Here is a 12,401-nt window from a genome sequence, read left to right on the forward strand (position 1 = left end):
ATTTCAATTGAAAATTTGTTTGAAACAAGTGAAAATGATCTAAAAACAAGTTAATTTTTAAGGTGATGAGTCTTATTTTAAGTGGAAAGAGTTTAGTTTTGACTAGAAATGAGACATTTTGACAAGAAATAAGACAAATATTCTTGGAAAGATGTTGAGTTTTTGCAGTGTGAACCCACCATCCAACCAACAACAACAACTTGTAGGATTTTTAGTGTGTAGAGTGTTTTATTCTGAAATCTGCTCTGTTTTTCTTTATTGTATCACGTTAGAAAACGGTCGGCCGATCAGAAGAGAGGCTCAGAGCCTCCTCCTCTCTTCTGATTGGCTGACACGGACCTGTTGTTGCTAGAGCACTGGAATAAGAGAGTAACTGTGCGTTCACACCAAAAGCTTCCAAAGCGTCAAAAACGCTCGAGGGTGGGCGTCAGACAAGACAGCTCCCAAAACGGCAAATATTTTCAGCCGCTTTGGCCGCTCGTCACGTGACTGACGTCAAAGTTCGATCGCGCTGGTCATTGGGGAGCCGAAATACAAAAAAAAGAAAAAAAAGGCAGTCGACGGACATCTCTATTCTGACAGGTTGAACCGCGTCATAGCTCATTACCCTAAAGTTAAACCTTCTCATCTGGTGACGCTTTGGAAGCTTTGGAAGCGCGGCGACGCCTGTTGACGCTTTGGACGCATTGAAAATGAATTGACTTCCGGCGTTTTTGACGCTTTGGAAGCTTTTGGTGTGAACGCACAGTTAGAGACACCACCATTGACTCCCGTGGTAAGGGTTTAAGGGTTTAAGGGTTTAAGGGTTTAAGGGTTTTGCGCCCCTAGTGGCAGGATATGGGTGTTGCAAAAGCGCCCAGAAAACCCATTCACTCCAATGTATGTGTGTTGCCCACTTGCTGGTAAATTGATGAAAACGGCCGTGTTTTTGTTTTTAGGTGTCTTGGTCATATCAGATTATACTTATAATTTGTTTATTACAAAATGTAGATTGAAACATTCATGTAGACAACTGTTTTTTTTATTGTTTTTTTTACTATCCTATGTGTTAATGTTTATCTGTAAAGGATCCTCAATGATGCTATTAACGTGGGTGATCTATAAATGTCCTTAAAGGGATAGTAGCATTTTTTTAAAGTGGGGTTGTATGATCTACAAATAGCCCCTAAGTACTTTAATTGCAGTAGAAGACTCTCTGCACTCCTCCCGTTAGCAACGCCAGCCCATAATAGCCCTGCCCAGAGATTTACAACATACATTGTTGTGAATGGACCCAAAGAAACGGCCTATTTTCACGGCCTAAAAGAGGTTTTACCTGAAAATAAAAACCACAGTTCCATCCACACAGTTTTTATTTGGACCTAACCAACTCACGTATCCCTCCGCCCAGGGTTAGCGCCCGCCGATCAGCAGTTGGTTAGGTCCAAATAAAAACTGTGTTTTTCCTGCACTTTGAAGGGCTGGAAAAAATTATATTATAGTGAACAATGGAACTGTGTATTTTTTTTTTCAGGTAAAACCTCTTCTAGGCCGTGAAAATAGGCCGTTTCTTTGGGTCTGTTCACAACAATGAATGTTGTAAATCTCTGGGCAGGGCTATTATGGGCTGGCGTTGCTAACGGGAGGAGTGTAGAGAGTCTTCTACTGCAATTAAAGTACTTGGAGGCTGTTTGTAGATCATACAACCCCACTTTAAAAGAAATGCTACTATCCCTTTAAATTATTGAAAACACCACAGTTGCTCATTCACCAACAATGCAGAGATGTCAGTTCTTGGGCGCTTTTGCAAAACCCATATTCCTCCACCAGGAGGCGCTTCCATTGGATCAATGCTGTCCTTACTCTCTTATCCAGAGCTCTAGTTGTTGCTAGAGCTCCAGAGAGAGGAGATCTTGGTCCTAGTTAAGGCTCAGTGTTGTCATGGATTAAAAAGGTTTTATGTGATAACAGTTGTGCCGTCACAGTCCGCTGAGCTGCTTCACTTACTACGTATTTCTGCGGTGGCGTACTTTGGGATCATTGAGTCGATGGTGAGCTCCGGATGGAGGATGCAGCCGTGTGTGTAGGCGTCCATGGGCAGACCGTCCAGCAGCTGGCGGTACTGCTGCACGCGCTCGTGGAGAGGCGAGTCCGGGTCTGGGATCAGCTGAGCCACCGCGTCTGCAGCACAGAGACACAGGAAACACACAACAACACAAACATGTTACAGATCTGCAGCAGCATCACACACACTGCAACAACTCAAAATCTTATCAAGAATATTTGTCTTATTTCTAGTTAAATTGTCATTTCTAGTCAAAACAAATCTCATTCTACTTATAATAAGACTCATCACATTAAAAGTAGCTCGTTTTTAGACACTTTTTACTTCTTTCAAGCATATTTTCACGAGAAAAATCTGATAGTGGAGCAAGTTTTTCTTTTTTATTACGAGCACAAAAACAACTTCCTTTCACTGGCAGATTTTTCTACTTATTTCAAGTGAATATTTGTTTGAAACAAGTGAAAAACGATCAAAAACAAGTTCATTTTTAGGTGATGAGTCTTATATTAAGTGGAAAGAGTTTAGTTTTGACTAGAAATGAGACATTTTGACAAGAAATAAGACAAATATTCTTGGAAAGATTTTGAGTTTTTGCAGTGCAGAGTATATAGGCCTGCAACAGAGCGTTTCTAAGCAACCATCGGTTACCAAGCTTGGTTCTGCACAACCCAAAATAACACACACACACACACAGCGGTAACCTAGGTAACAGACGAGCCTGGCAGGAATAAAAACAAACCTCTGGAGCTGAACGAGCTGCACCGACTTGACGAGTTTAAACTGAACTAAACTCAGTGTGGAGCCCAGAGAGAGAAACACGTTATCTATATAACTAAAACACAACAGGGACAGTTTCAATAAAGGGATAGTTCACCCAAAATATAAATTTCACTCAATATCTACTAACACCAAAAAACATCCAAATACCTCCATGCTGCTTATCTGTAATGTCCGTCTTGTATTGAAGCCCCAACATGAGAAATTGTTCCCAAAAAAATTAAATAAGTCTATATTTTAAACTTGTTTGTAGCGGAAGCTCCCAGTGTCTCAGTTCACTGCTCTTCCTGTGTCAGTGCAAATCACCAGCAGAACAATTTCTCATGTCGGGGCTTCAATACCAGAGGGACATTACAGACGAGCACTATGGAGGTATTTGGATGTTTGTTGGTGTGTCTTTTTGGACGAAGAAAAGTTCCTCTTTAAAGGAAACGCATTCATCTGTTCACTGTGATCCAGGATCAGTTTCTTCTCTTCAGGGGTTTTTAGGGTTAGAGTCGATGTTCCTGCTGCAGCGTCTCAGATCAACTACGTTAAAGTCCAGTTAGAGATAAAACTCTGGATCTGTTTAATCCAGGTACGGATAGACCAGAGCGGCTTTTTTATGCAAATGAGAATGACTGATGCATCCTGGGTAATTTAGGGGCATCACCTGGCATTTTTAAATTGCACTCAGTGGCTTTTTGTGTTTTGATGGAGCGTAGACTGTCACGACCCGGCTCATGGTCGGACAAATAACAGGAACTACGCAGGTAAAAGTAACAAAATGATAATTTATTTCCCTAACAAAAGGGACCAAAATGATAGCAAAGCAAACAACGGGAACACAAAAGAAAACGAGGGGCTGCGGCACACAGCTCTCCCTCCGGAGCCAGGCGATGTCAGGCAGAGCCTGAGGCAGGAGGAAGGACCAGCTTAACACAGGTTGGGAATCGGCCACGCCCACCAGCTCATCACCTGCAGCTTGACAAGGCAGAGACAACCATACACGCACACACAGGCATACACAGGCAGGAGGCCGTCACAAGACTAACTAACAATCAATCTGAATGTTTTATTTTGTGTTTCTTTTGTAGCACTATGTCTCATCATTATTTTGACACCCTCTTTGAAACCCACCGTTCACGCTATCTTGAAAAACTACAATGAATGAATCTACGGTATGCTCCTTTAGCCTCCCACAGTGATCAATGACTCCACACAGTGGCCAGAAATGTCTGAATGAATCTACGGTATGCTCCTTTAGCCTCCCACAGTGATCAATGACTCCACACAGTGGCCAGAAATGTCTGAATGAATCTACGGTATGCTCCTTTAGCCTCCCACAGTGATCAATGACTCCACACAGTGGCCAGAAATGTCTGAATGAATCTACGGTATGCTCCTTTAGCCTCCCACAGTGATCAATGACTCCACACAGTGGCCAGAAATGTCTGAATGAATCTACGGTATGCTCCTTTAGCCTCCCACAGTGGCCAGAAATGTCTGACCCAGACATCTACACGTATTTGGTGGAATCACCGGGAGGTTTTGGCTCAGTGTTGTCTGGAAACAGCCTGTTAATAGACAACTTTCTGTTACTTAGTTTGTCAAGACAGTTAGGCTGAACTTTTCAATGGAGGGATGCCGGGCGCTGCCCCTAAATTACCCAGGATGCATCAGTCATTCTCATTTGCATAAAAAAGCCGCTCTGGTCTATGCAGCAGAGTTCCTCTGATGTCACGTGTTTCCACGGCGACGCTGCAGCAGCTCAGACCACCTGCAGCAGGTCGGCCTGTTGGTCCTGGTTCTGATGACTCAGCTCTCTGGACCGGGGCCAGCTGCAGCTCCTCCCTCCTCTCTCCTCCTCTCTCCTCTCTCCTCTCTCCTCTCTCCTCTCTCCTCTCTCCTCTCTCCTCCCTCCTCCCTCCTCTCTCCTCTCTCCTCTCTCCTCCTCTCTGCTCCGTCTCCGTCCTGTCATCAGCAGCGATGCAGCGACGTAGCGGTGAGGGAAGCGTGACTCTGCTCTCAGATAAAACCTCTCTGAGTTCCAGCAGCAGGTCGTTGTGTTGAACACCGCCCCCCCTCCTCCTCCCTCCTCCTCCCTCCAGCCTCGTGGCAAACACCCAGCCAGGAATTAGGCCAGGAAAGTGGAATAATGGCACTTTTTTTTTTTTAAAGGAGCAGTTCGACATTTTAAAGGATTAATCTGTGTAGAAACAGAAGGATGAAACACTGAGGGACTGAGGGTCCAGGGAATGACTCTGGTGAACGTTGTGCAGTCACCAAACATTTATCCATCATCCTCCGTTCTTTAACTCATATGCAACCTGAGCCGTATGCGCCCTCTGACATTAAAGGAATAGTTCACCAAAAAATGAAATTCAGTCATTGTTGACCGGTTCGTAGTCCAACCAAAACTTAACATGAGAGTAATACTGTAGGGCCCGACACAAAAACGTCCATAAAACTACTAACCTGTTCTTCTACTTTTACACACACCACAGTACTGAATATAAACATTAATGCACACATAAACCAAAACATGGTTTTAACAGATGGTTAGCTTAGCTTATCTTAGCTTAGCTTAGCATAAAGACTGGAGACAGGTAAGAACCGTTAGCCAGGCTCCGTCCACAGGAAACAACTTCCTCTCATGTTTTTAACATTGTTAAAGGGATAGTTCAACATTTTGTCAAGTTGGCCCATTGCCATAATCCCTATAGTCATAGCAGTAGGTTCGTTACTTTTAATTGTCGGTGCAAGCTGTTTTTAGAACGGCGGAGCAGAGCCGTGAGCTGCTCAGAGCTACGCTACGGAGGCTCATTATGGGATTTCTTGGTTTCCCTCATCAAACTCATCAAATACACAATCCAACAACTCCACAACGCTCTGGTGGACAAGTTGTGAGCTGCACATTCACCACGCTATGAGATAATAACACAACGTTACCACACAGAGTTGTTTTAGAGGGAAATTCATGTAAAACCACTGATGCACGTTGCCTTCAGGGACAGTTTTTCATCAACAGTCTCTGTATTTCCCTCTAAAACAACTCTGTGTGGTAACGTTGTGTTATTATCTCATAGCGTGGTGAATGTGCAGCTCACAACTTGTCCACCAGAGCGTTGTGGAGTTGTTGGATTGTGTATTTGATGAGTTTGATGATGAGGGAAACCAAGAAATCCCATAATGAGCCTCCGTAGCGTAGCTCTGAGCAGCTCACGGCTCTGCTCCGCCGTTCTAAAAACAGCTTGCACCGACAATTAAAGGTAATGAACCTACTGCTATGACTATAGGGATTATGGCAATGGGCCAATTTGACTAGCCTACATGTTGAACTATCCCTTTAACTTGTTCATAAGTAGTTTTTTGTCGTGTTGTTGAGATGAGCCGTTGAAACCATGACTGTCGTTCTACACTGAACAATGAGACTTGGTGCGGCTTCTCTCCAACTAAAAACAACAAAATAGAAGAAATATTATAAAACGTAAATCACATTGACTCATAAAGACGTGTCAGACAGGATGTTCCTCACAGCAGAGAAACTGTGAAGCAGCATCAACATGGTTTATCTCTAATCTGTCCAACCTGTCAGAGAGTAAAACATGGTGTTAAAGCAGTTATATTATGGACCTGAATGTTTATTGAATCTTTTATTTATGGAAGCAGCAGAAACTCCAGCGAGTCCCATAACAACATCCACCACCGTGAAACCACAGATTGAGTTTTATCTCTAACTGGACTTTAACCACCGAAGAGAAGAAACTGACCCTGGATCAGAGAGAACAGATGAATGTTTTTCCTTTAAAGAGCACTGCAAAAACTCAAATATATTACCAAGAATGTCTCATTTCTAGTCAAAACTAATCGCACTCTACTTATAATAAGACTCATCACAGAAAAAGCAGCTTGTTTTTAACACTTTTTACTTCTTTCAAGCAGATTTTCACTTGAAATAAGTAGAAAAATCTGATAGTGGAGCAAGTTTTTCTTTCTTATTACAAGCACAAAAACTTGCTCTCACTGGCAGATTTTTCTACTTATTTCAAGTGAAAATTTGTTTGAAACAAATGAAAATGATCTAAAAACAAGTTAATTTTTAGGTGATGAGTCTTATTTTAAGTGGAAAGAGATTAGTTTTGACTAGAAATGAGACATTTTGACAAGAAATAAGACAAATATTCTTGGTAAGATTTAGAGGTTTTGCAGTGAGGAACTCTGCAGGACTTGTACCTTCATTAACCAGCTTCAGACTAGTGATGGTTAAATAACAGACTGGTCACTAACAGGGAGAGTTGGATTAAATCAAACAGAACTTTATTCATCCTGAAGGAAATTCTTATTTCTTGCTCCAAAAGGGAATGAGCAAAGGAAATAAATGAAATACAAAGAGGAAATATGATTTAAAAAAAATATCCTACTAAGATGTCTAAAACAATAAAAATAAAAGAAGAAAACTAAGAATGGAGGCTCTCTGCCTTCCACCGAGCGTCTCTTGGCTGAAAACCAACCTCACTGCAAAAACTCAGAATCTTTCCAAGAATATTTGTCTTATTTCTTGTCAAAATGGCTCAATTTTAGTCAAAACTAAACTCCACTTCCACTTAAAATAAGACTCATCACCTAAAAATGTATATAATTATAATATAATTATATCGTCAACTACAACGTCCTGTCACAGTCAGGACGTTGTAGTTGACAATTAGCTGCGTTTATTGATTAAATCGTCTTTTTTTGATCATTTTATGCAGAGTCACCTGATGGAGAAGAAGAAGGAGAAGAGACTTTTATATCCATGAAGCTAACGTCAACAGATGCTCATCAATATTAGAAAAGAAGCTCCTCCAGATAAACAGTTAGTGGCTCCACATGGACCAGTCAAACCTCAAACAGTGATGAAATCCTGTTGGTTTCATCCAGATGTTTTTATACAGATGAGTGGAAACCAGTTTAACGATGATAGATAAATAATTGTGATCAGGCGATGATGTCATAATCGTGACAGGCCTATTACAGACTCAAGAACAGTTTCAGACTAAAATCTTCCTAAACAAAACCACTTCGTCCTCCTCATCACTGGAGATGGTTTCTTCCTCCTTCATCCTGTCATTTCTGTCATTTCTGAGTGAACAGTGAACGCATCGTCTCTGAGACACGGAGCGCTGAACTAAACCAGTTTCCCTCCATCAGATCGCCGGATTTCACCTTTCTGTATATAGTATATAACAGTGTAACTCTGATGTCATCGTCTCATCGTCAACATTTTTGGCAAATTGGCCCATTGCCATAATCGCTATAGTTACACAGTAGGAGTAGGTTTGTTACCTTTAATTGTCGGAACGTTATTACCAGACAGAGTTGTTTTAGAGGGAAATAAATACAGAGACTGCTTGATGAGAAACTGTCCCTGAAGGCAACGTGCATCAGCGGTTTTGCATGAATTTACCTCTAAAACAACTCTGTGTGGTAACGTTCTGACAATTAAAGGTAACGAACCTACTGCTACTGTGTAACTATAGCGATTATGGCAATGGGCCAATTTGTCAAAAATGTTGAACTATCCCTTTAACCACTAAAATAAAAAGAGGCTGTAAAATCAAACCTGTGTTGCTGTTTCCACACAGAAATATTTCTGTTCTTTTGTTTGTTTAAATTGAAAACACCGTTGTCTCTGTGACTCGTTCGAAAGCAGTCGGAAAAAAGAGTTTGAAGGAAAGAGGACCGTTCCCTGAACGCCTCACACACACAGACTAGATGTTCCCTGAACGCCTCACACACAGACTAGATGTTCCCTGAACGCCTCACACACACAGACTAGATGTTCCCTGAACGCCTCACACAGACAGACTAGATGTTCCCTGAACGCCTCACAGACAGACTAGATGTTCCCTGAACGCCTCACACAGACAGACTAGATGTTCCCTGAACGCCTCACAGACAGAATAGATGTCCCTGAACGCCTCACACACACAGACTAGATGTTCCCTGAACGCCTCACAGACAGACTAGATGTTCCCTGAACGCCTCACAGACTAGATGTTCCCTGAACGCCTCACAGACAGACTAGATGTTCCCTGAACGCCTCACAGACAGACTAGATGTTCCCTGAACGCCTCACAGACAGACTAGATGTTCCCTGAACGCCTCACAGACAGACTAGATGTCCCTGAACGCCTCACACACACAGACTAGATGTTCCCTGAACGCCTCACAGACTAGATGTCCCTGAACGCCTCACACTGACAGACTAGATGTTCCCTGAACGCCTCACACAGACAGACTAGATGTTCCCTGAAAGCCTCACAGACTAGATGTCCCTGAACGCCTCACAGACTAGATGTTCCCTGAACGCCTCACACAGACAGACTAGATGTTCCCTGAACGCCTCACACTGACAGACTAGATGTCCCTGAACGCCTCACACAGACAGACTAGATGTTCCCTGAAAGCCTCACACAGACAGACTAGATGTTCCCTGAAAGCCTCACAGACAGACTAGATGTTCCCTGAACGCCTCACACAGACAGACTAGATGTTCCCTGAACGCCTCACACACAGACTAGATGTTCCCTGAACGCCTCACACACAGACTAGATGTTCCCTGAACGCCTCACACAGACAGACTAGATGTTCCCTGAACGCCTCACACACAGACTAGATGTCCCTGAACGCCTCACACAGACAGACTAGATGTTCCCTGAACGCCTCACAGACAGACTAGATGTTCCCTGAACGCCTCACAGACTAGATGTCCCTGAACGCCTCACAGACAGACTAGATGTTCCCTGAACGCCTCACAGACACAGACTAGATGTTCCCTGAACGCCTCACAGACAGACTAGATGTTCCCTGAACGCCTCACAGACAGACTAGATGTTCCCTGAACGCCTCACAGACTAGATGTTCCCTGAACGCCTCACAGACAGACTAGATGTTCCCTGAACGCCTCACAGACACAGACTAGATGTTCCCTGAACGCCTCACAGACAGACTAGATGTTCCCTGAACGCCTCACACAGACAGACTAGATGTTCCCTGAACGCCTCACAGACACAGACTAGATGTTCCCTGAACGCCTCACAGACACAGACTAGATGTTCCCTGAACGCCTCACACACAGACTAGATGTTCCCTGAACGCCTCACAGACACAGACTGACTAGATGTTCCCTGAACGCCTCACAGACACAGACTACTGATAGACGTTACATTTCTCCTGCTCATGACTCGTTTCTTTGTCGGTTTGTTTTTTATATTCGTTCATATTTCTTTTTTAAATAATATCTTTGACTTTTTAACATTAAATGATAAAAGTCTGTCAGGATTATAAACAAACGGAGGCTCCATGTTGGACTGAGCTGTAATCATTAGATTAAACTCTGACACAGCATCTTTATATCTTTTATTTAACCTCCGACCAAACAAACCATTTCCACATGTTTCTGTTTTAAATGCCAACGCTGCAGCCGACGTCTTAGATTCCTGTTTGGATTTGGAAAAGGCTTTAAAAAACACAGCAGCCTCTAAACCCTTTAAATGTCAAGCAGCTCTCTTCTTTATCCACAACGCTTCACCCTGCAGAGAAATCCAACAGCTGCTCAGCTCTAATTGGCAGATCGCTTTGCAACAGATAGAAAATCAAAGTCTAAAAAAGTAAAGAGAGAGAATTAAAGTTAAAAAAACCCCTGCACCTTACCTCCCACGAAGGTTTTCTCCAGGTAGTCGATGATCTGGTTGTAGTCGCTGATGATGGCGTCGCCGTGGAGGAAGACGGGCACCTCCTCGCCCAGGTTGAGCCTCATGAACCACGGCTCCTTGTGCTCCTGCAGCGGGAGGCTCACGTCGCGCTCCTCGCACACCAGACCCTTCTCACCGATCACCAGACGCACCTGAAGGACAAGCGGCACAAACTTTTTACTTTTAACTTTTAGCAGAAACTTTTACTGCAGATCGGTGCAGGTGAATAGGGTAAAAAATTAAATTAACAGATATCACCATGAAACTTCCCAAGTCCATCACTCACATTAAGACAAATATTTTTTGTATTACAAGTTTTGTCAAATTTTATGTTTAAATATGTAAATGAGGAAACATCTAATGAAATAGGCGCTAATTTGCATACACACTGCAAAAACTCAAATATCTTACCAAGAATATTTGTCTTATTTCTAGTCAAATCTCATTCTACTTAAAATAAGACTCATCACATTAAAAAGCAGCTTGTTTTTAGACACTTTTTACTTCTTTCAAGCAGATTTTCACTTGAAATAAGTAGAAAAATCTGATAGTGGAGCAAGTTTTTCTTTCTTATTACAAGCACAAAAAAACTTGCTTTCACTGGCAGATTTTTCTACTTATTTCAAGTGAAAATTAGTTTGAAACGAGTGAAAATGATCTAAAAACAAGTTCATTTTTAGGTGATGAATCTTATTTTAAGTGGAAAGAGATTAGTTTTGACTAGAAATGAGACTTTTTGACAAGAAATAAGACAAAGATTCTTGGAAAGATTTTGAGTTTTTGCAGTGCATTTCCAGAACCGAAATCTGAACAATGGATAAAGCTACTTTGTTTTATTTTGTTGACACATTAGAGTCTAGAGAGGGATTGTGGATATCTCTTTTTATCACTCTGTAAATGAGAAAATACTGTCACCAGCCCTAAAAAAATCACATGTCTCCATGTTTTTAGTAATAAAATGTTGTATAAATGAGGCTGTGAATGATATATCAACAATCCCCTCTGTAAAAACCTTCAGAATATAGAAAGGGATCAAAGTGGAAGGTTTGGTGTCTGGAAGTGCTGCTGAAGTGGAGATTTCTAGAGAGGAGTCTGAGTCTGAAAAACTCTTTCTGAGAAAACGACCTTTAAAGACTTGGACTGGAAAACTACACAGATTGTTAATGTCAATCCTACTTTTAGGATTTGTTGCTGATACAAAGGAAATGACATCATTGTTGAGGAGAGAGAGAGCTTTACAGTGACACCTGACATGACATGGGTCAGACAACAGTAGTATTTTAACTATTGGTAAATTTAGGAGAAATCTACCGACAAAAGAAGAAAAAAATGAAGTAAAATAAATAAAAACCTAAATGTGGATTTTCTACCATTTCTCTCCACTTTTCTGAAAGAAGACATGTTATGGAAGCAAAATAGCCCAGTGCACCAAAATACAGTGATTTTGCCTGTGGTGTCTCGTCTTAAAAAGAAATAATATCAAACCCAAACCCAGAAAGAAAAGTAAAACTGACAAGAAGAGTAGAAGTCTGTGTGCACTTGAACGCACCACACACACCTTCTGTCACAGATTAAACACCAACAACAACATGCACAGGTTGAATGGTGAAACACAGCAGCAGGATTTATCCCTCTGTTAGTTTATGGTTCATATTTGAGTTGTGTTGTTGTTGTTGTTGTTGTTGTGTGCGGTCGGTCTGACAGGATGATGAGATATTTCGCAGCAGTTTGAGTAAAAAGCAGCCGGACGGGATCGGGTCGGGTGGGATGGATCGATGTGGGTTTGTGGGGATGAAGGATAAGCCAAGGTCCATGGAGAGCTATTAGTGGAATAAGATTAATGAAAGCAGATGACACTCGGG

At 42.1% G+C, this 12,401-nt stretch overlaps 1 protein-coding gene and 1 pseudogene across 2 annotated transcripts in view; one reads left to right on the forward strand and one right to left on the reverse strand.

The window, feature by feature from the left end:
- LOC146985221 (P2Y purinoceptor 1-like) overlaps nucleotides 1–12,401 on the forward strand; it is a 254,253-nt pseudogene that overhangs the window by 225,580 nt on the left and 16,272 nt on the right. The gene's annotated exons all lie outside the window — the stretch shown is intronic.
- gdap1l1 (ganglioside induced differentiation associated protein 1-like 1) overlaps nucleotides 1–12,401 on the reverse strand; it is a 32,873-nt gene that overhangs the window by 6,638 nt on the left and 13,834 nt on the right. Inside the window, exons 2-3 of the mRNA XM_085783028.1 lie at nucleotides 10,499–10,691; nucleotides 1,987–2,160 (exon numbers count right to left, since the gene is read on the reverse strand). Of these exons, the coding sequence (XP_085639154.1) occupies nucleotides 1,987–2,160; nucleotides 10,499–10,691 (367 nt within the window). The remainder of the gene's footprint in view (nucleotides 1–1,986; nucleotides 2,161–10,498; nucleotides 10,692–12,401) is intronic.

This window comes from Trachurus japonicus, chromosome 7 (genome assembly GCF_045865225.1).
Source record: "Trachurus japonicus isolate A0001 chromosome 7, Traja_1.0".
NCBI lineage: Eukaryota > Metazoa > Chordata > Actinopteri > Carangiformes > Carangidae > Trachurus > Trachurus japonicus.